Raw genomic sequence first — 24,292 nt, forward strand, 5'->3', positions numbered from 1 at the left:
ATATTATACTACACTACATTATAGTATATTATATTATACTACACTATAGTATATTATATTATACTACACTATTGCATTTATTTATTTTATTTTATTGATTTATGGAACTTCTTAACTACCCATCTCCCTCATAGGGGGGCTCTTAATACCATTTGCCTATCGGTAGTCCTTGACGTACAATTGTTTCTTTAGTGACCATTCAAAGTTACAACGGTGCTGGAAAAAGTGTGACCAGTCTTCCCACATATGACCTTTGCAGCATCCCCATGACCATGGGATCAAAATTCTCAGCAACTGACTCCTATTTATGACAGTTGCAGTGTCCTGGAGTTCACATGATCCCTTTTGCAACTTTCCGTCAAACAAAGTCAATAGGGAAGCCAGGTTCACTTAACAACTGTACTACTCACATAATAACTGCAGGGATTCGCATAACAATTGTGGCAAGAAAGGTCATAAAATGGAGCAAAACCCACTTAAGTATCTCGTTAAGCGACAGAAATCTTGGGCTCAATTGTTTTCATAAGTCAAGGACTACCTGTATAAACGAGAATGGGGGGAACCATAAAATAGAGAAAGTCATAGGAAATGAAGAAGCTAAATTGCTCCGGGACTTTAAAATTCAAACAGACACAGGCACTTGCCATACAACATTCCAGACGTAACAATTGTTAAAAATTTAAACTATTGCAGGATTCCAGGGGTTTCTGACTGTGGTGGGAATCAGCTCATGCCGTTAATCGTGATTTTTGAACTGATTTGTATTTTGCTAATCTGGATTTGAGTGGCATGTGTTTGTTTGAACCTAGTTATGATATATGTCCAGATTAGGTGCAAGGTAAGATCCTGACGTTGGTGGGTGGAGGTAAGAAATGGGCAATAATTTCAGGGAATCATAGAATTATATAAACTGCAATTTTCAATAAGGGAATTAAAAAATATCAAAATTTTCAAAAATATTGTCAAACTCCTTTTGTCTTGAGCAACATTGTACCACCAAGCCACTTATATTTTCTACCCAAACCACTCAAGAAAAACAATATCAAACAATTGGCAGAGATCTCCCACTTGGCTGGATGTTCTGATATTGTACCACGTAGACATCCAGATGAAGTAAGCCTAGTTGAACTAACTCTAGAAAATGCAGAGAAGAGTAGCAAAGATGATTAGGGGATTGGAGGCTACAGATATGATGAACGTTTGCAGGAATTGGATGGGTCTACTCTAGTGTAAAGAAGGCCTGGGGTGACATGAAAGCAGCCTTCCAATATTTGAGGGGTGTCACAGAAGAGGGTGTTAACTTATTCTCCAAAGCAACAGAAGGTAACAGATGGAAACTCATCAAGGAGAGAACCAATGTAGAACTAAGGAGGAATTTCCTGACAGTGAGTACAGTTAACCAGTGAACAGCTTCCCTTCAGAAGTTGTGGGTGCTCCATCCAGATGATACTGGACAGCCATTTGTAGTACAGGGTCTCCTGCTTGAGCAGGGGGTTGGACTAGAAGACCTCCAACCTTCCCTTCCAACCCTATTATTTTATGTTCTAAGCAAGAATATTTGAAGTGAAATGATGAGACTTGTCACGGTAGACATTTCAGGATGTTATTTTGATAGAGATTGTTATCAGTTATTGCCTGTAGAAGCACAGTAATTTGAGCAGAAAATTTGATCACACAATTCCTTTCCTTTTCAGAGTGGAGATGATGAAGAGTACCAGCGGATTTACACCACGAAAATTAAACCTCGCCTTAAATCAGAAGATGGCATAGAAGTCGAGCATGCAGGAACTCAAAGCAGGACCATCACGGTCACCAAAAGAGTCACAGCTTACACTGTCGATGTTAGCGGCCATGAAGGTGCCAAAGAGATTGACATCAGCAGTCCTGAGTTTAAGATCAAAATTCCTAAACATGAACTTACCCAGATTTCTAATGTTGGAATTGAATCAGAGCCGGGGAAAACTGTTATCAAGATCCCACACATGGATTCACCTGGGAGAACCCGCTATGGAAAAACCTCCCACGAAGGAGGGAAATTTTATGACGTGACATATTCTGGACCAACTATTGACTTGCCTTCCCGAAAATTCGAGGCAGGTGTTCCTGATACCCTTGTGGGGAAAACTGATGTCCAAGTCTCCAACATCAAGGGTATAGGTTTGAGAGGTCAGACAGACTTCAGCAGCCCTGAAATCAATGGGAAAACAGGGGACCGACGGCAATTCGATATCAAAGGTCCTAAAATTAAAGGGGAATTGGGAGGGTTGCAAGGCGCAGGGGTAAAAGTCCATGCCTCAGGCATTGAAGGCAAGATGACAAGTCCAGGTCTCGGTGATGAAAGCAAAGGATATCTTACATTCCCTGCAATGAGAATGCCCAAATTTGGAATATCATCTCCAAGTGCTGACATTGAAGTTCCTCAACTGGATGCAACAGCTCCATCTGTGACAATCAAAGGCCCAGGAGGATTTCCGGAATCAAAGTTGGATATGGGTGTAAAAGGACTGGATTTGAAAGCTGGGGTGAAATCAAAGATGGATTTTGGGGCTCCAGACATTGGACTTGAAGATAGCGAAGACAAATTTAAAATACCCCACATGGATATTCCTAAATTTTCTGTTTCAGGCCCCGCAGCAGATATCAATGTTCCAAAAGGAGGGATTGAGATTAGTGGACAGACACCCAAAATCTCTATGTCAGATATTGACTTGAATCTTAAAAGTCCCAAAGGAAAAGGAGCTATACATATTTCAGGGCCAAAGATGGAAGGGGACTTAAAAGGACCTAGTATGAATATTGAGGGCACCAGTGTTGACCTTGGTGGACCATTCAAAGGTCCAGGTATCTCCATGCCCTCTGTGAAAACTACCCCAGTCATAGTTACTGGGCCAGACGTTGACTTGAATCTAAAAGGGCCATCATTAAAGGGTGATGTGGACATTTCTGTTCCCAAACTGGAAGGCGACCTGAAGGGCCCGCAGATTGACATCAAAGGCCCCAAAGTGGGCATTGCTTCTCCTGACATCGGCCTCAAAGGTCCTTCAGGTCAACTGAAAGGGCCTCATATCAAAACTCCACAAATCTCCATTCCAGACATTGACCTAAATTTGAAAGGCCCCAAAGTCAAGGGGGACATGGGTGTTTCCATACCCAGAATGGAAGGAGAACTGAAGGGCCCAGCTGTGGACATCAAGGCTCCTAACGTAGACATTGTTGCACCAGATGTTGACCTCCATGGCCCTGGACTCAAAATGCCCAAATTGAAAATGCCCAAATTTGGCGTGCCCAGCGTGAAAGGTGAAGTTCCTGATGTGGACATCAGTCTTCCCCAGGGCAGCCTTGACTTCTCTGGTCCGAAAGTAGATATTGCAGCCCCAAGATTGGATATTGAAGCACCAAAGATTTCAGTTCCAGATTTTGACCTGAGCCTGAAAGGGCCACCATTAAAGGGTGGTGTGGATGTTTCTGTGCCCAAAGTAGAAGGCAGCTTGAAGGGCCCACAGATAGACCTCAAAGGCCCCAAAGTGGGCATTGCTGCTCCTGACATCGGCCTCAAAGGTCCTTCAGGTCAACTGAAAGGGCCTCATATCAAAACTCCACAAATCTCCATTCCAGACATTGACCTAAATTTGAAAGGCCCCAAAGTCAAGGGGGACATGGGTGTTTCCATACCCAGAATGGAAGGAAAACTGAAGGGCCCAGCTGTGGACATCAAGGCTCCTAACGTAGACATTGTTGCACCAGATGTTGACCTCCATGGCCCTGGACTCAAAATGCCCAAATTGAAAATGCCCAAATTTGGCGTGCCCAGCGTGAAAGGTGAAGTTCCTGATGTGGACATTGGTGTTTCCCAGGGCAGCCTTGACTTCTCTGGTCCGAAAGTAGATATTGCAGCCCCAGGATGGGACATTGGAGCACCAGAAGGCAATATTAAAGGTCCTAAAGTCAAGATGCCAGGATTACATGTTGAGGCACCAAAGGTTTCCATTCCAGATGTTGACCTGAGCCTGAAAGGGCCATCATTAAAGGGTGATGTGGATGTTTCTGTGCCCAAAGTAGAAGGCAGCTTGAAGGGTCCTCAGATAGACCTCAAAGGCCCCAAAATGGGCATTGCTGCTCCTGACATCGGCCTCAAAGGTCCTTCAGGTCAACTGAAAGGGCCTCATATCAAAACTCCACAAATCTCCATTCCAGACATTGACCTAAATTTGAAAGGTCCCAAAGTCAAGGGGGACATGGGTGTTTCCATACCCAGAATGGAAGGAGAACTGAAGGGCCCAGCTGTGGACATCAAGGCTCCTAAAGTAGACATTGTTGCACCAGATGTTGACCTCCATGGCCCTGGACTGAAAATGCCCAAATTGAAAATGCCCAAATTTGGCATGCCCAGCGTGAAAGGTGAAGTTCCTGATGTGGACATTGGTGTTTCCCGGGGCAGCCTTGACTTCTCTGGTCCGAAAGTAGATATTGCAGCCCCAGGATGGGACATTGGAGCACCAGAAGGCAATATTAAAGGTCCTAAAGTCAAGATGCCAGGATTACATGTTGAGGCACCAAAGGTTTCTGTTCCAGATGTTGACTTGAGCCTGAAAGGGCCATCATTAAAGGGTGATGTGGATGTTTCGGTGCCCAAAGTAGAAGGCAGCTTGAAGGGTCCTCAGATAGACCTCAAAGGCCCCAAAGTGGGCATTGCTGCTCCTGACATCGGCCTCAAAGGTCCTTCAGGTCAACTGAAAGGGCCTCATATCAAAACTCCACAAATCTCCATTCCAGACATTGACCTAAATTTGAAAGGCCCCAAAGTCAAGGGGGACATGGGTGTTTCCATACCCAGAATGGAAGGAGAACTGAAGGGCCCAGCTGTGGACATCAAGGCTCCGAAAGTAGACATTGTAGCACCAGATGTTGACCTTCATGGCCCTGGACTCAAAATGCCCAAAATGAAAATGCCCAAATTTGGCGTGCCCAGCGTGAAAGGTGAAGTTCCTGATGTGGACATTGGTGTTTCCCAGGGCAGCCTTGACTTCTCTGGTCCGAAAGTAGATATTGCAGCCCCAGGATGGGACATTGGAGCACCAGAAGGCAAAATTAAAGGTCCTAAAGTCACGATGCCAGGATTACATGTTGAGGCACCAAAGGTTTCTGTTCCAGATGTTGACCTGAGCCTGAAAGGGCCATCATTAAAGGGTGATGTGGATGTTTCTGTACCCAAAGTAGAAGGCAGCTTGAAGGGCCCACAGATAGACCTAAAAGGCCCCAAAGTGGACATTGCAGCTCCTGGCATTGGCCTCAAAGGTCCTTCAGGTCAACTGAAAGGGCCTCATATCAAAACTCCACAAATCTCCATTCCAGACATTGACCTAAATTTGAAAGGTCCCAAAGTCAAGGGGGACATGGGTATTTCCATACCCAGAATGGAAGGAGAACTGAAGGGCCCAGATGTGAACATCAAGGCTCCAAATGTAGACATTGTAGCACCAGATGTTGACCTTCATGGGCCTGGACTCAAAATGCCCAAATTGAAAATGCCCAAATTTGGCGTGCCCAGCTTGAAAAGCGAAGTTCCTGATGTCAACATTGGTCTTACCCAGGGCAGTCTTGACTTCTCTGGTCCGAAAGTAGATATGGAAGCCCCAGGATGGGACCTTGCAGCACCAGAATGTAAAATTAAAGGTCCCAAAGTCAAGATGCCAGAAATGAATGTTAAAGGTCCTAAAATCTCCATGCCAGAAACGGATTTAAATCTAAAGGGGCCTAAACTCACAGGAGACGTTGATGTTTCTATTCCAAAATTAGAAGGTGACATAAAATGTTCAGAATTTGATATCAAAGGTCCAAAATTAGATATTGAAGCTCCAGATGTTGACCTACATGGACCAGAAGGAAAGTTGAAGATGCCCAAATTCAAGATGCCCAAATTTGGAATGTCCAGCTTTAAAGGGGACGGTCCAGATGTGGATGTAAGCCTCCCTAAAGGAGATCTTGATCTTTCTGGTCCAAAGGTTGAACTTGAAGGACCAAGTTTGGATATTGAAGGCCCAGAAGGAAAACTAAAAGGATCCAAATTTAAGATGCCTGAGTTTAATATTCATGCACCAAAGATATCAATGCCAGATGTTGATTTGAATCTAAAAGGGCCAAAATGGAAAGGGAATGCAGACATTTCTGGACCAAAAATAGAAGGTGAACTTAAGGGACCCCAGGTTGATATTGAAGGCCCTAAACTGGATGTTGATGTCCCTGATGTAGAGCTGGAAGGGCCTGAAGGAAGAATTAAAGGATCCAAATTCAAGATGCCCAAACTGAATATTAAAGCTCCCAAAATCTCCATGCCAGATGTAGATCTCAAAGTCCCCAAAATGAAGGGTGAAATGGATGTAACGGTTCCCAAACTAGAAGGAGATTTGAAAGGACCCAATCTTGCTGCACCAAAATTGGATATCGATCTCCCAGATGTTGAACTCGAAGGCCCAGAAGCCAAGTTGAAGATGCCCAAGATGAAGTTACCAAAATTTGGAACACCTGGGTTGAAAGGAGAGGGTCCTGATGTCAATGTGAGCCTTCCCAAAGGAGATTTGGATGTTTCAGGACCAAAAATAGGTATTGATATGCCAAGTGTGGACATTGAAGGCCCAGAAGGAAAACTGAAAGGTCCAAAGTTTAAAATGCCTGAAATGCATTTCAAAACACCCAAAATCTCCATGCCAGATGTTGACTTCAATTTGAAAGGTCCAAAAGTGAAAGGTGATATGGATGTTTCTATTCCAACATTAGAAGGAGAATTCAAGGGACCCAACGTTGATATCAAGAGGCCTACAGTAGAGCTAAGTGGTCCAGACATTGATCTCCAGAGTGAGGGGAAAATAAAAATGCCAAAATTGAAGATGCCAATTTTTACTGTTTCAGGCCCAAAACTAGAAGGGCCGGATGTAGACCTAAGCTTGCCAAAGGGAGAAATTGACATCTCAGGTCCAAAGATAGACGTGGAAACTCCAGAACTTGATATTGAAGGTCCTGAAGGAAAGCTGAAAGGTTCCAAATTTAAGATGCCAAAACTAAATATCAAAGCACCGAAGATCTCCATGCCTGATGTAGACTTGAACATCAAAGGACCTGGAGCAAGAGGACAGATGGATGTAACAGTACCAAATATTGGAGGCAATCTTGAAGGACCTCAGGTTGATATAAAGTCTCCTAAACTGGATGTGGAAGCACCAGACATTCACTTAGAATGTCCAGAAGGAAAAGTGAAAGGGCCCAAATTTAAGATGCCTGAAATGCACATCAAAGCGCCAAAGATCTCTATGCCAGATGTTGATCTGAACCTCAAAGGTCCAAAATTGAAGGGAGATGTTGATGTTTCTGTCCCAAAACTGGAAGGTGAGCTGAAAGCCCCAGATATAGATATAAAAGGTCCCAAAATGGATGTTGATGCACCTGATGTTGAACTTCATGGACCAGAAGGGAAGTTGAAGATGCCCAAATTCAAAATGCCCAAATTTGGAATGCCCGGCTTCAAGGGGGAAGGTCCAGATGTGGATGTAAGCCTCCCTAAAGGAGATCTTGATGTTTCTGTCCCAAAAGTTGAACTTGAAGGACCAAGTTTGGACATTGAAGGCCCAGAAGGAAAAGTGAAAGGGCCCAAATTTAAGATGCCTGAGATGCACTTCAAGACCCCAAAGATCTCTATGCCAGATGTTGATTTCAACCTGAAAGGTCCAAAGCTGAAGGGAGATGTGGATGTGTCTGTTCCCAAGCTAGAAGGTGGCCTTAAAGGGCCAGATGTAGATATCAAAGGTCCCCAAATGGATGTTGATGCACCTAACATTGAACTTCATGGACCAGAAGGAAAGTTGAAGATGCCCAAATTCAAAATGCCCAAATTTGGAATGCCCGGCTTCAAGGGGGAAGGTCCAGATGTGGATGTAAGCCTCCCTAAAGGAGATCTTGATCTTTCTGGTCCAAAAGTGGAATTTGAAGGACCAAGTTTGGACATTGAAGGCCCAGAAGGAAAAGTGAAAGGGTCTAAATTTAAGATGCCTGAAATGCACTTCAAGACCCCAAAGATCTCAATGCCTGACGTTGATTTCAACCTGAAAGGTCCAAAGCTGAAGGGAGATGTGGATGTTTCTGTTCCAAAGCTGGAAGGTCCAGATGTGGATATCAAAGGTCCCAGATTGGATATTGAAGCACCAGATGTAGAAATTGAAGGTCCTGAAGGGAAGTGGAAAAGTCCCAGGTTTAAGATGCCAGAAATGCACGTCAAAGCTCCCAAAATCACCATGCCAGATGTTGATCTGAACCTCAAAGGTCCAAAGCTGAAGGGAGATGTGGATGTTTCTGTTCCAAAGCTGGAAGGTCCAGATGTGGATATCAAGGGTCCCAAAGTGGACATTGATGCATCTAATGTTGAACTGCATGGACCGGAAGGGAAGTTGAAGATGCCCAAATTCAAAATGCCCAAATTTGGAATGCCCAGCTTCAAAGGGGAAGGTCCAGATGTGGATGTAAGCCTCCCTAAAGGAGATCTTGATCTTTCTGGTCCAAAAGTCGAACTTGAAGGACCAAGTCTGGACATTGAAGGCCCAGAAGGAAAAGTGAAAGGTCCCAAGTTTAAGATGCCTGAGATGCACTTCAAGACCCCAAAGATCTCTATGCCAGATGTTGATTTCAACCTGAAAGGTCCAAAGCTGAAGGGAGATGTGGATGTGTCTGTTCCTAAGCTAGAAGGTGACCTTAAAGGGCCAGATATAGATATCAAAGGGCCCAAACTGGACATTGATGCACCTGATGTTGAACTTCATGGACCAGAAGGGAAGTTGAAGACGCCCAAATTCAAAATGCCCAAATTTGGAATGCCCGGCTTCAAGGGGGAAGGTCCAGATGTGGATGTAAGCCTCCCTAAAGGAGATCTCGATCTTTCTGGTCCAAAAGTCGAACTTGAAGGACCAAGTTTGGACATTGAAGGCCCAGAAGGAAAAGTGAAAGGGCCCAAATTTAAGATGCCTGAGATGCACTTCAAGACCCCAAAGATCTCTATGCCAGATGTTGATTTCAACCTGAAAGGTCCAAAGCTGAAGGGAGATGTGGATGTGTCTGTTCCTAAGCTAGAAGGTGACCTTAAAGGGCCAGATATAGATATCAAAGGGCCCAAAGTGGACTTTGATGCACCTGATGTTGAACTTCATGGACCAGAAGGAAAATTGAAGATGCCCAAATTCAAAATGCCCAAATTTGGAATGCCCGGCTTCAAGGGGGAAGGTCCAGATATGGATGTAAGCCTCCCTAAAGGAGATCTTGATGTTTCTGTCCCAAAAGTTGAACTTGAAGGACCAAGTCTGGACATTGAAGGCCCAGAAGGAAAAGTGAAAGGGCCCAAGTTTAAGATGCCTGAGATGCACTTCAGGACCCCAAAGATCTCAATGCCCGACATTGATCTGAACCTCAAAGGTCCAAAACTGAAAGGAGATATGGATGTGTCTGTTCCAAAGCTAGAAGGTCCAGATGTGGATATCAAGGGTCCCAAATTAGACATTGATGCACCTGATGTAGAATTTGAAGGTCCTGAAGGGAAGTGGAAAAGTCCCAAGTTTAAGATGCCCGAAATGAACATCAAAGCTCCCAAAATCTCCATGCCAGACTTTGATTTGAATCTCAAAGGTCCAAAGCTGAAGGGAGATGTGGATGTGTCTGTCCCAACACTGGAAGCTGACCTGAAAGCCCCAGATGTAGATATCAAAGGTCCCAAAGTGGACATTGATGCACCTGATGTTGAACTTCATGGACCAGAAGGAAAGTTAAAAATGCCTAAGTTCAAGATGCCCAAATTTGGAATGTCTGGCTTCAAAGGGGAAGGTCCAGATGTGGATGTAAGCCTTCCTAAAGGAGATCTTGATCTTTCTGGTCCAAAAGTAGAACTTGAAGGACCAAGTTTGGACATTGAAGGCCCAGAAGGAAAAGTGAAAGGGCCCAAATTTAAGATGCCTGAGATGCACTTCAGGACCCCAAAGATCTCTATGCCAGATGTTGATTTCAATCTGAAAGGTCCAAAGCTGAAAGGAGATGTGGATGTGTCTGTTCCTAAGCTAGAAGGTGACCTTAAAGGGCCAGATATAGATATCAAAGGGCCCAAACTGGACATTGATGCACCTGATGTTGAACTTCATGGACCAGAAGGAAAACTGAAGATGCCAAAATTCAAGATGCCTAAATTCGGCTTCAAAGGGGAAGGGCCAGAGGTAGACGTTAACCTCCCCAAAGGAGATTTTGATGTTTCTGTCCCAAAAGTTGAACTTGAAGGACCAAGTTTGGACATTGAAGGCCCAGAAGGAAAAGTGAAAGGGCCCAAGTTTAAGATGCCTGAGATGCACTTCAAGACCCCAAAGATCTCAATGCCCGACATTGATCTGAATCTCAAAGGTCCAAAACTGAAAGGAGATGTGGATGTGTCTGTTCCAAAGCTAGAAGGTCCAGATGTGGATATCAAGGGTCCCAGATTGGACATTGATGCACCAGATGTAGAAATTGAAGGTCCTGAAGGAAAGTGGAAAAGTCCCAAGTTTAATATGCCCGAAATGAACATCAAAGCTCCCAAAATCTCCATGCCAGACTTTGATTTGAATCTCAAAGGTCCAAAGCTGAAGGGAGATGTTGATGTTTCCGTTCCAAAGCTAGAAGGTCCAGATGTGGATATCAAGGGCCCCAGATTTGACATTGATGCACCAGATGTAGAATTTGAAGGTCCTGAAGGGAAGTGGAAAAGTCCCAAGTTTAATATGCCCGAAATGAATATCAAAGCTCCCAAAATCTCCATGCCAGACTTTGACTTAAACCTAAAAGGTCCAAAAGTGAAAGGAGATGTAGATGTCTCCGTACCAACCTTGGAAGGTGATCTGAAGGGTCCTGATGTGAACATCAAAGGGCCCAAAGTTGGTGTTGATCTTCCTGAAGTTGACCTTGAGGGGCCCGAAGGAAAACTCAAAGGTCCTAAGTTTAAGATGCCTGAAATGCATTTTAATGTTCCTAAAATCTCTATGCCTGATATAGATTTGAACTGGAGGAAGCCTAAAGTAGAAGCCGATGTCTCTATACCAACGGTTGAGGGGGATTTGAAAGGCCCAAGTGTGGACATCAAAGGCCCCAAACTAGGTATTGATGTCCCTGAGGTTGACGTAGAAGGACCAGAAGGGAAATGGAAAGGGCCCAAATTTAAGATGCCTGAAATGAACATCAAAGCTCCCAATATTTCCATGCCAGATTTTGACTTGAACCTCAAAGGTCCAAAACTGAAGGGAGATGTTGATGTGTCTGTTCCCAAACTGGAAGGTCCAGATGTGGATATCAGAGGTCCCAAATTGGACATTGATGCACCCGATGTAGAAATTGAAGGTCCTGAAGGGAAGTGGAAAAGTCCCAAGTTTAAGATGCCCGAAATGAATATCAAAGCTCCCAAAATCTCCATGCCAGACTTTGACTTAAACCTCAAAGGTCCAAAAGTGAAAGGAGATGTGGATGTCTCAGTACCAACCTTGGAAGGTGATCTGAAGGGCCCTGACATTGACATCAAAGGGCCCAAACTAGACGTGGATGTTCCAGATGTTGATCTTGAAGGCCCAGAAGGGAAGTGGAAATTTAAGATGCCTGAAATGAACATCAAAGCTCCCAAAATCTCCATGCCAGACTTTGACTTGAATCTCAAAGGACCGAAAGTGAAAGGAGATGTGGATGTTTCATTGCCAAAGGTTGAAGCCCCTGATGTGGACATCAAAGCCCCCAAAGTGGACATTGACATGCCCGATGTTGATGTGCACGGTCCAGAGGGCAAAATCAAGCTGCCCAAATTTAAAATGCCCAAGTTTGGGATGCCTGGATTTAAAGGAGAAGGTCCTTCAGTGGATGTGACCATACCCAAGGGAGAAGTGGATATATCTGGTCCCAAATTAGATATTGAAACACCTGATCTGGAAATCGAACCCCCAGAAGGAAAACTGAAAGGCCCCAAAATGAAGATGCCGGAAATGCATTTTAATGTCCCCAAAATCTCAATCCCAGATATTGATTTGAATTTGAAAGGCCCAAAACTCAAAGGAGATATAGGAGGTGACTTTAAAGGACCTGAAATTGCATTGAAAGGACCTGATGTTGAACTAGAGGCACCAAAAGTAGACATTGAAGCAAAACCAAAGAAATCAAGATTTAAACTTCCCAGGTTCAATTTTTCCGGCCCCAAACTTCACACACCTGAAGTTGATGTGAAGGTTAAGAAACCAGATGTTGATATCTCTGGACCAAAAGTGGGTGTTCAGAGTCCAGAGGTGGATATCCAAGGAAAAGCAAAAGGTTCTAAATTTAAAATGCCGTCCTTGAATATTTCCTCCCCTAAGGTCTTTATGCCAGATGTGGAATTAAATTTGAAAGGGTCTAAATTAAAAGGAGACCTGAATGTTTCTGTACCAAGCTTGGAAGGAGATTTGAAAGCCCCTGAAATTGACATCAAAGGCCCCAAGATGGAGGTCAGTACACCAGAAGTTGATCTTCATGGCCCTGAAGGCAAACTCAAAATGCCGAAGTTTAAGATGCCCAAATTTGGAATGCCAGGCATCAAAGCAGAAGCTCCTGATGTGGACGTAACCCTCCCCAAAGCTGACCTTGACCTGTCGGGCCCCAAAGTGGACATTGAAACTCCTGACCTAGAAGGGCCAGAAGGGAAGCTGAAAGGTCCGAGGATTAAGATGCCGGAAATGCACATCAAAACGCCAAAAATTGCAATGCCAGACATAGACCTGAATCTGAAAGGCCCCAAATTGAAGGGTGACATTGATGTCTCTGTGCCAAAATTGGAAGGCGACTTGAAGGGCCCTGATGTGGATATCAAAGGTCCAAAAGTAGATGTTGACCTTCCAGATGTTGATCTTGAAGGCCCAGAAGGAAAACTGAAAGGGCCCAGGTTTAAGATGCCCGACTTACATTTTAAAACACCTAAAATCTCTGTACCAGATTTTGATTTGAATTTGAAAGGTCACAAAATCAAAGGTGATATTGATATGAAAGCTCCCACACTAGAAGGTGATTTGAAAGGTCCAGAAATAGATATCAAAGGCCCCAAAGTGGACGTTGATATCCCTGAGGTGGACATAGAAGGCCTAGAAGGAAATGTGAAAGGGCCCAAATTTAAGATGCCTGACATGCACTTTAAGGCTCCCAAAATTTCCATGCCAGATTTTGACGTAAACCTGAAAGGACCCAAATTAAAAGGAGATGCAGATGTGACCTTACCAACATTGGAAGGTGATCTGAAGGGCCCCGACATTGACATCAAAGGGCCCAAGGTAGACATCAGTGTTCCAGATGTTGATCTTGAAGGACCTGAAGGGAAGTGGAAAGGACCCAAATTTAAGATGCCGGACATGAACATCAAAGCACCTAAAATCTCAATGCCAGACATGGATTTCAACCTGAAAGGACCCAAACTCAAGGGAGATTTGGATGTCTCAGCCCCAGGACTGCAAGGAGATCTTAGAGGACCAGAAATTGACATCAAAGGTCCAAAGCTGGACGTTGATGTCCCAGATGTTGACCTACATGGACCAGAAGGAAAACTGAAGATGCCCAAATTCAAAATGCCCAAATTTGGCATGCCTGGCTTCAAAGGGGAAGGTCCAGATGTGGATGTAAGCCTCCCTAAAGGAGATCTTGATCTTTCTGGTCCAAAAGTGGAACTTGAAGGACCAAGTCTGGACATTGAAGGCCCAGAAGGAAAAGTGAAAGGGCCCAAATTTAAGATGCCTGAGATGCACTTCAAGACCCCAAAGATCTCTATGCCAGATGTTGATTTCAACCTGAAAGGTCCAAAGCTGAAGGGAGATGTGGATGTGTCTGTTCCTAAGCTAGAAGGTGACCTTAAAGGGCCAGATATAGATATCAAAGGGCCCAAAGTGGACTTTGATGCACCTGATGTTGAACTTCATGGACCAGAAGGAAGGTTGAAGATGCCCAAATTCAAAATGCCCAAATTTGGAATGCCCGGCTTCAAGGGGGAAGGTCCAGATATGGATGTAAGCCTCCCTAAAGGAGATCTTGATGTTTCTGTCCCAAAAGTTGAACTTGAAGGACCAAGTCTGGACATTGAAGGCCCAGAAGGAAAAGTGAAAGGGCCCAAATTTAAGATGCCTGAGATGCACTTCAAGACCCCAAAGATCTCAATGCCCGACATTGACCTGAACCTCAAAGGTCCAAAACTGAAAGGAGATGTGGATGTGTCTGTTCCAAAGCTAGAAGGTCCAGATGTGGATATCAAGGGTCCCAAATTAGACATTGATGCACCTGATGTAGAATTTGAAGGTCCTGAAGGGAAGTGGAAAAGTCCCAAGTTTAAGATGCCCGAAATGAACATCAAAGCTCCCAAAATCTCCATGCCAGACTTTGACCTGAACCTCAAAGGTCCAAAAGTGAAAGGAGATGTAGATGTCTCAGTACCAACCTTGGAAGGTGATCTGAAGGGCCCTGACATTGACATCAAAGGGCCGAAGCTAGACGTGGATGTTCCAGATGTTGATCTTGAAGGCCCAGAAGGGAAGTGGAAAGGACCCAAATTTAAAATGCCAGAAATGCATTTTAAGACTCCTAAAATGTCCATGCCAGATGTGGACTTAAACCTAAAAGCTCCCAAACTGAAAGGAGACCTGAATGTCTCAGTTCCAGAGGGTGATTTGAAAGGCCCAGAAATTGACATCAAAGGTCCAAAGCTAGATATTGCTGCTCCAGATGTCGACCTACATGGTCCAGAAGGAAAACACAAAATGCCCAAGTTCAAGATGCCCAAGTTTGGCATCCCCAGCTTCAAAGGGGAAGGCCCAGATGTGGATGTAAGCCTCCCAAAAGCAGACCTTGATATTTCTGTCCCCAAAGTTGAACTGGAAGCACCATGTATGGACATTCAAGGCCCAGAGGGAAAAGTGAAAGGGTCCAAATTTAAGATGCCTGAGATGCACTTCAGGACCCCAAAGATCTCAATGCCCGACATTGATCTGAACCTCAAAGGTCCAAAACTGAAGGGAGATGTGGATGTGTCTGTTCCCAAACTGGAAGGTGACCTAAAAGGGCCAGATGTGGATATCAGAGGTCCCACACTGGACATTGATGCACCTGATGTTGAACTTCATGGACCAGAAGGAAAACTGAAGATGCCCAAATTCAAGATGCCCAAATTCGGCTTCAAAGGGGAAGGGCCAGAGGTAGACGTAAACCTCCCCAAAGGAGATTTTGATGTTTCTGTCCCAAAAGTTGATCTTGAAGGACCAAGTTTGGACATTGAAGGCCCAGAAGGAAAAGTGAAAGGGCCCAAGTTTAAGATGCCTGAGATGCACTTCAAGACCCCAAAGATCTCAATGCCCGACATTGATCTGAATCTCAAAGGTCCAAAACTGAAAGGAGATGTGGATGTGTCTGTTCCAAAGCTAGAAGGTCCAGATGTGGATATCAAAGGTCCCAGATTGGACATTGATGCACCAGATGTAGAAATTGAAGGTCCTGAAGGAAAGTGGAAAAGTCCCAAGTTTAAGATGCCCGAAATGAACATCAAAGCTCCCAAAATCTCCATGCCAGACTTTGACTTGAACCTCAAAGGTCCAAAAGTGAAAGGAGATGTAGATGTCTCTGTACCGAGCTTGGAAGGAGATCTGAAGGGCCCCGACATTGACATCAAAGGGCCGAAGCTAGACGTGGATGTTCCAGATGTTGATCTTGAAGGCCCAGAAGGAAAGTGGAAAAGTCCCAAATTTAAGATGCCAGAGATGCATTTTAAGGCCCCTAAATTTTCTCTGCCTGATATGAACTTGAAAGGTCCCAAGATGAAAGGAGATGTGGATGTATCTGTGCCAAAGATTGAAGGTGACCTGAGAGGTCCAGAAATAGACATTAACGTTCCTCAGATAGATCCTCCTGACATTGATATTAGAGGACCTGAAGGCAAAATGAAAGGCCCTAAATTTCAGATGCCTGAATTTAACATCAAGGCGCCCAAAATCGCCATGCCAGATGTGGACTTCAACCTCAGAGGCCCCAAACTGAAAGGAGACGTCGATCTGGAAGTATCTGCTCCTAACCTAGATGCTGATATCAAGGGCCCTCAACTGGATGTCTCCGCACCTGATGTGGATTTGCAATGTCCTGAGGGAAAACTCAAAGGTCCCAAGTTTAAGATGCCCGAAATGAACATCAAAGCTCCCAAGATCTCCATGCCAGACTTTGATTTGAACCTCAAAGGTCCCAGAATGAAAGGAGATGTGGATGTTTCTGTGCCTACGTTGGAGGCTGACCTGAAGGCTCCTGACATTGACATCAGAGGTCCCAAAGTAGATATCGAAGTTGGAGGTCCGGAAGGAAGTTGGAAAGGCCCCAAAATTAAGATGCCTGAAATGCAGATGAAAGGCCCTCAAATCTCTATGCCTGATGTCCAGCTTGGTCTGAAAGGTGATCTCAGTGGACCAAAACTCGGAGGAGATTTCAAAGGTCCTGAAATTGACATTGCGGCTCCCACTGTTGATATCCACGGTCCGGATGGAAAAGTAAAACTACCCAAGATGAAGCTTCCTAAATTTGGCATCCCCGAGTTCAAAGGAGAAGGACCTCAGTTGGACGTCAACCTGCCCGAAGGAGACTTGAAAGTATCTGGTGCTGATGTGAAAATCGCAGCTCCAGGTTTGGACATCAAAGGACCAGAAGGACAATGGAAGGGCCCTGGGGTGAAGATGCCAGAAATGCATTTCAAAACCCCTCAGATCTCCATGCCGGAAATTGACTTAAATCTGAAAGGTCACAAGGTGAAGGGGGATGTGGATGTCTCCGTTCCAGGTATGGCCATCCAAGGACCAGGAATTGAAGCGAAAGGTCCAGAGATTGACTTGGAATGTCCAGATGTGAACGCCGAAGGGCCAGAGGGCAATGTGAAAGTCCCCAAATTTAAGATGCCGAAATTTGGGTTTGGAGCAAAGAGCCCTAAGGCTGAGGTGAAGTCCCCCACTGTGGACGTATCTCTTCCAGAAGCTGAGCTGAACGTCGAGTCGCCAGATGTTGCCATTTCCGCCAAAGGGAAGAAAAGCAAATTCAAAATGCCCAAAATCCACATGAGTGGAGCCAAAGTCAAAGGCAAGAAGGGTGGTTTTGATGTGAGTGGAGAAATGGACGCCAATGTGAAATCGCCAGATTTGGAAGGAAGCCTCTCGGTCCCAGAAGCATCCCTCAAAGCAGATGCCAACATCAAATCCCCCAAGGGAAAGAAACCAGTATTTGGAAAACTCTCGTTTCCCGATGTTGAGTTTGATATCAAATCACCCATGTTCAAGGCCGATGCTTCTATGCCTAAGGTGGAAGGAGAGGTCAAGATGCCGGGAATAGATGTGACGTCACCCAGTCTGAAGTCACCCAGTCTTGAAGCTTCAGTTCCCAGTGGAAGCGTCAACATCGGAGGTCCCAATCTTGGTCTTAAGGGCCCAGAGTTCAAGCTCTCGGGTGAAAGCATTGGCCTGGCAGGTCCCAAATTAGAAGGAGATGTGAGAATCCCCAGCGCTGAGGTCAACCTCGCCACTCCTGACATCAACCTGAAAGGTCCATCGGTCAATATACCCTCCATGGATGTTTCCGCACCTTCTGTCTCTGCCCCCGGTGTCGATGTTCATTTGAAAGGACCAAAGTTGAAAGGCGATGTCGATCTCCCAAGTGCTGAGATCCAAGGTCCAGGAGGGAAGCTGAAATTCCCCAAGTTCAGCTTGCCAAAATTTGGGAAGCCCGGAGTCAACCTGGAAGGGCCAGACGTTGACATTCAAGGACAGTTGCCCTCTGCACACCTTGACGTCTCTTCCCCGGGAATTGGAGGAGAGGCAAGCATTCCTGAAATGGACATGAGCCTGAAAGGACCAAAGCTAGGGAAAGACCTGGGATTTTCTGGTGAGATTAAAGCTCCGAAGATGGACGTGGGCATGCCAGATGTTGGTGTCAGTGGATTTGAAGGGAAGTTTCAGATGCAAAAGCCTTCAGGTCTAGATGTCCATCTAACAGCTCCAGATGTTGACATGAGAGGGCCGAAAGTGAAGATGACTTCGGAAGGACGCCTCTCTGGACCTGAGGTGGACATCAATCTGAAAGGACCAAAGATCAAAGGAGATCTCGGCGTTTCTGGTAGCATGACATCCCCCCAGGTGGAAGGCTCTGGAGGCGGAGTTAAACTTCCCTGCATGAAACTTCCGCAGTTTGCCATCGCTGGTGAAGGGGGCAGCATTTCAGGACCACAGATCAAAGGACCTGAAGTTGACTTTGATTTGAACATGAAAGGACCAAGTTTGAAAGGAGACGCCCAGTTTGCTACCGACTTGAAAGGTCAACACGCTGGACTGGAAATGCCAGGCATGAAGATTTCTGGTCTGGACTTGGACACTGGGACCCCGGATATCTGTCTGAGAGGACCTTCCCTCAATGTCTCAGGTCCAAAAGTTTCTGGGCCAGACTTTGAGGTCAATCTGAAAGGGCCCAAAGCCAAAGCACCGGAGCTACACGTGGGCGCCAAAGGGACAGGGGACCTTCGCTTTTCTGGACCAAAGATAGGGGGTGATCTCAGCGATCCCAAATTATGTCTCAAAGGTCCTTCTTTTGGGATGGAGGCTCCACAAGGCCATGTAGAAAGTTCAACTGGCAAGGTGTCCTTCCCTAAAATGAAAATCCCAAAATTTGTGGTGGCAGGGCAGGAACCGGTGGGAAGGGAAGTCGGGGTCGATGTCGAGTTTCCCCACCCGCCCCAAGCAAGTCTCCACGTTGAGGCAGGAACAGTTGAGTTGGAAGAACCTGACCTGAAATTGAAGAAATCTAAAATCAAAATGCCTAAGTTTAACTTTTCCAAAGCCAAAGCCAAAGGAAGTGTGGCTTCTCCAGAAGTCTCAACATCTGGGACCGGGGTTGAAGGAGAGCTCAAAGCAAGCTTAGGGTCCTTAGAAGGTGAAGTGGAAGTAGGGGAAGCAGCCGTCTCGCCCAAAGGAATGTTCTCCTTCTTTAAGACCAAAAAGTCCCGGCACAGGTCGTCCTCCTTTAGTGATGAGCACTCCTCACACTCCACCCCGACCGGCACGCTGGAGCACGAAGGAGACAAAGGCAAGCATGCCAAACTCAAATTTGGCACATTTGGCGGGATCGGGTCGAAAAGCAAAGGGTCGTACGAGGTCACAGGAAGCGACGACGAGGCAGGGAGAACCCAAGGCAGCGGTGCTTCCCTCGAGTCCAAAAAATCGCGGCTCTCGTCGTCCTCCAGTAACGAAAGCGGGACGAAAGCCGGCTTCCGAGTGCCGGTGGTGGAATTGACGGTGGCGAAAAAGAAAGAGTAGTCCAGGAAAACGATCATGTACATAACACCCCTTCCTGTACATAAGGTCCCTCTCGCCCCATCGCGCTCTCCTTCTCCCTCTGTATATATATATATATATTTTCCCCTTCCGGCTTCAAATACTTTGCAATGAAACAGGTGATCTACAGTGAAATAGTAGGGTTTTGCGAGCAAAGTGATTCCTGTTTTACTGTGAATAGGGGCAAGTTCCACTCAAAGATTTCTATGTTCCCGAGATCTAAATCAATTCCAAACTGATACAGCAGGGGGCATCCGCGGTCGTCCACAAGGCGGAAGGCGAGCAATTTTAATGTATCATCGGCACGATTTTCATGGCGAGGTCACAACACGCAGCATCATGGAGCCCGCCAGAAATTTCTGACCCTTTTGCTGGGGTCATGAATATCTCCTAAATTCTTCCCAAAGTGCTCTTTGGGGGAATTGCACTGAGAATATAAAACTTAAAAAAAAATTTTTTTAAAAAAAGAAAAACTTTTTTTAAAAAAAATAGCAGCCAATGCCTTAAAACAAACCACAGCGGGGTCTGTCAGCTGTATCAGTTTGAATTCAATCTAAAATCCCCCCCTCCCCCAGACACACAGATCAGCAAAGGGGTGAATTTTTTGCAGATGGAGAAGTGATGGATTTTGAAAAGCCTGGATTATGTGATATTTAAAGCTGTGCCGTAAGGAAGATAGATGTACAGTTTTTTTTGAGAGGAGTATTTTGGATGATTTTCTCTTCTGCTCGGGCATAAGATTGTGCTTTATATGCTACAAGAGCTTTATGTTTACCTAAGCAAGCTTTGATTGAGATATATTATATATATATTTCAATTCACTGAGTATCTTCAGTGTTGATCCATGAAAACGTGTTCATTTTAACTACTAGGGGTTTATTTTATTTTATTTTTTGCTTTTACCTGCAGGGGGCTAAAATGTTTTCTCCTTTAAAATTATGGATTTATGAAAAAGAAACACTGCACATATACAGAAGCAAGCAAGAGGTGTAAAATCTGGGCCGCCTTTGCAACAAAAAATGACTTTTTCATTTGTTTGTTAAAAAGATTAAACCAATTGCAACCAAATATCCACATGTAATTTATTTGTTGTTCAAAAAAACATTGTTGCAAAACAATTCAAGGCAAAAATCCTGACGACGCCCTCTTCATTGCTTCTGAATATTTCTTATTTTTGTAAAAGAAGAGTCCTCTTCGCTGAGGAACAAATATTTTTGTCATTAATTCCTCCCGACAGATGCAAAATTGTTACCTTTTTGTCATTAACTGTACCTTGATTATAAAACAAAACGAATACAAAGAAAACTATTTTTCAGCACTTTAATGGCAAATTAATTGAGAATGTATGGAAACCGATCTTGTAAAATGCAAATAAACTGTTTATTAACCTTTTAACCACTGTGTGTTTTTTGGTGGTTTTGTTGTTTACTTGCAACTATAAATATCAGATTTAACAGATTAATGAAGTTGGAAGGGACCTTGTAGGTCATCTAGTCCAACCCCCCTCCCAAGCAGGAGACCTTACACCATTTCTGACAGATGGCAATCCAGTCTCTTCTTGAAAGCCTCCAAATATCCTTTGAGGTGTCCATATTTCCGAGCAAGGCAGAGCAGACAAATCTGCAAAGGCAAAAATAGATCTTCCAGGTTGGGAGCAACATTGTCCTAATCAGCTGGAAAGTCAGTTTGATATATTTACGTATTGCAGATTAACGGAGCTGGAAGGGACCTTGTAGGTCATCTAGACCAACCCCGCACCCAAGCAGGAGACCTACACCATCCCCAACAAATGGCAGTCCAATCTGCCCTTGAAAGCCTCCAGGGATGAAGCTCCCACAACTTCCGAAGGCAACTTCTGTTCCATGGGTTGATGGTTCTCCCTGTCAGGAAATTCCTCCTTATTCCCAGGTTGAATCTATCCTTGGTCAGTTTCCATCCATTCTTCCTTGTGTGGCCTTGGAGAATAGCTTGACCCCCTTCCTCCTCTCTGTGGCAGCCCCTCAAATATTGGAAGATGCTCTCCTGTCTCCCCTGGTCCTTCTCTTCCCTAGACCAGCCCGGCCCAGTTCCTGCAACCGTCCATCGTATGTTTTAGCCTCCAGTCCCCTCATCATCCTGATTGCTCTTCTCTGCACTCTTTCTGGAGTCTCCACATCTTTTTTTTATATCGTGGCTACCAAAATTGGATTCCAGGTGTGGCCTTACCAAGGCTTTATAGGGGGATATTAGTACCTCCCTCGATCTTGATTTTATCCCTCTGGATATGGAATTAAGAGAGCCACCATTTTTGGCCTGTAAAAGCAAAAACGTGCAGGGACATAAATAAAATGCACAGGGGGAAGTCCAACTTACAACCATTCTCTGTAACGTCGCTGGGGAAAAACAACAAACGGCATGGCTATTTTTCACATGCAATGTTGCAGCATTCCCAGTAACGTGATCACATTTTGACTCATGTTTATGGCGGCTGCATCGTCCTGGGCTCATCTGATCCCCTTTTGCGACCTGACTGGCAAAGTCAATGGGGAAGCCAGATTCACTTAGCAACTGTGTGACTAATTTAACAGCGGTGGTGATTCACTGAACCATTGTGGCAAGGAAGGTCATAACATGGGGCAAAACTCACTTAGCAACTGTCTCGCTTAGCAACAGAACTTTTGGATTCCGTTGTGGTCGTAAGTCGAGGACTACCTATATTAGGAAGTTTTGGAGCAGATCCTCGGTGGGAATGTTGCTTGGTGGGTCGAGACCGATAAAAGTTTTGCTCTGGTCCTAAACTCAACTCAAGCACTGCTTAAATTAATCCAAGATTTCGTGGTCAAATAAACCCAGATTCTATTTTAAAAATCCTCAGATAACAAAAAGCACGATAAATCAGATTTAAAACAAAATGTTTTTTAGTTAATACATCTGAAAAATACCACATCTGAAAAAACTCCTATGATAGATAGATGATAGATAGATAGATAGATAGATAGATAGATAGATAGATAGATGATAGATAGATAGATAGACAGACAGACAGACAGACAGAGAGACAGACGATAGATAGGAAAGAGAATGATAGATAGATAGATAGATAGATAGATAGATAGATAGATAGATGATAGATGATAAATAGATGATAGATAGATAGATGATAAATAGATGATAGATAGATAGAGATAGGAGAGAGATGATAGATAAATAGATAGACAGACAGATGACAGTTAGATGGATGGATGGATGGATGGATGGATGGATAGATAGATAGATAGATAGATAGATAGATAGATAGATAGATGATAGAGAGATGATAGATAGATAGAGATAGGAGAGAGATGATAAATAGATAGATAGACAGACAGATGACAGATGGATAGATAGATAGATAGATAGATAGATAGAGAGATGATAGATAGATAGATAGATAGATAGATAGATAGATAGATAGATAGATAGATGATAGATAGAGATAGATAGATAGATAGATAGATAGATAGATAGATAGATGATAGATGATAAATAGATGATAGATAGAGATAGGAGAGAGATGATAGATAAATAGATAGATAGACAGATGACAGTTAGATGGATAGATAGATGGATGGATAGATAGATAGATAGATAGAGATGATAGAGATAGACAGACAGACAGACAGATGATAATTAGTCAGATAGAAAGATAGATAGGAGAGAGAGATTATAGATAGATAGATAGATAGATAGATAGATAGATAGATAGATAGATGATAGGTAGGTAGGTAGGTAGGTAGGTAGGTAGATAGATAGGCGAGAGAGATGATAGATAGATAGACAGAGATAGATAGATCAATAGAGGAGGAGGAGGAGCTTCCGGGGGAAATGGCTGCTGACTTCTGAGCTCCATACTACCACAGAGCTCTTTGACGGGGGAGGGGGCGCCCTCCGGCCCTCTTTCCATTGTGAGGGTCGGGAATTAAGAGCAGCGACCACCCTGGCTTTCCATGGAGCCTTAATTGGCCCTCCAGGGTGGTCAAACAGCCAGGAGAGATGAGGAGAGGATGAGGAAATAGCCCCAGCTGGAGCCGAAATGAGAGTTGGAGGTGGAAGTCGGTATTGGAGCTTCAGCTGGAGGTCGGCGATGGCGGCGGCGGCGACTGCGGAGATAGGGGCAGAGGCAGGATGAACGGGTGGCGACGACGGCATCCCAGCGGCTTCCCAGCGACCCGGGTGGCGCAACAACAGTATCGGCGATGCTAGCAAGGCCGAATTGGAGGGTGAGGACCGCAGAAAGGCCGTTCGGGGGTTTGCATGAGGCTCGAGACGCTGGAGGCCGAAGAAGGCCTGCGGGAGAGCCGTAGGCCGGCCGGAGCAGCGCTCGGGCCAGGACTAACAGCGGGGGGGCCGCTGAAGCTGGGGGAGGCAGGCTACGATGGGGCTAGCCCTTAAAGAGCTATGCTGGAGCCTGGCAGAAGGAGGGAGCCCTGTGGTACCAAGGGCAGGACAGGTCTGTGCCCAGGAGATTGGCAGGAGGCTTCCATTGGCAGGAGGCTCAGTGCCAGGAAGAGAAAGGATTTATCAACCCCTGCCATTTGCCATCTACCTGCCATGGCTAACCCGCCCACTTGTCACTTGTTACTTGTTATTTTGACTATCTATAACCATTGACTACTGTGTGTGCCTGCGGGACTACCCCCCACCATCTTTTTACCAGCTTTCACCCGCTTACCATCAAATTTACCATCAATTTTACCATCAAACTCCATCAAACATCTACTTAGACTGCCTGCCCACCCACACCACAGATTGCCTCCTGGCCTCCACCATTTACCATCTACTTTCCACCTATTCACCATCTATCTACCATCCACTTATCATCCACGTACTGACTTACCATCTGATGTGGAACCTGGCTTGCTGACTTAATTAATATCTACAGCACCCTG

At 44.9% G+C, this 24,292-nt stretch overlaps 1 protein-coding gene across 3 annotated transcripts in view; it reads left to right on the plus strand.

Moving 5' to 3' along the window:
- Window positions 1-20,780, plus strand: part of AHNAK (AHNAK nucleoprotein) — a 77,839-nt gene extending 57,059 nt beyond the window's left edge. For all 3 annotated transcript variants that reach the window (XM_081968487.1, XM_081968489.1, XM_081968488.1), the window contains exon 5: window positions 1,695-20,780. In XM_081968487.1, coding sequence (XP_081824613.1) covers window positions 1,695-19,367 — 17,673 coding nt within the window. In that variant the 3' untranslated portion in view covers window positions 19,368-20,780. The remainder of the gene's footprint in view (window positions 1-1,694) is intronic.
- The last annotated feature ends 3,512 nt before the right edge of the window (window positions 20,781-24,292 follow it).

This window comes from Natrix helvetica (assembly GCF_964273705.1).
Source record: "Natrix helvetica genome assembly, chromosome: 16".
NCBI lineage: Eukaryota > Metazoa > Chordata > Lepidosauria > Squamata > Natricidae > Natrix > Natrix helvetica.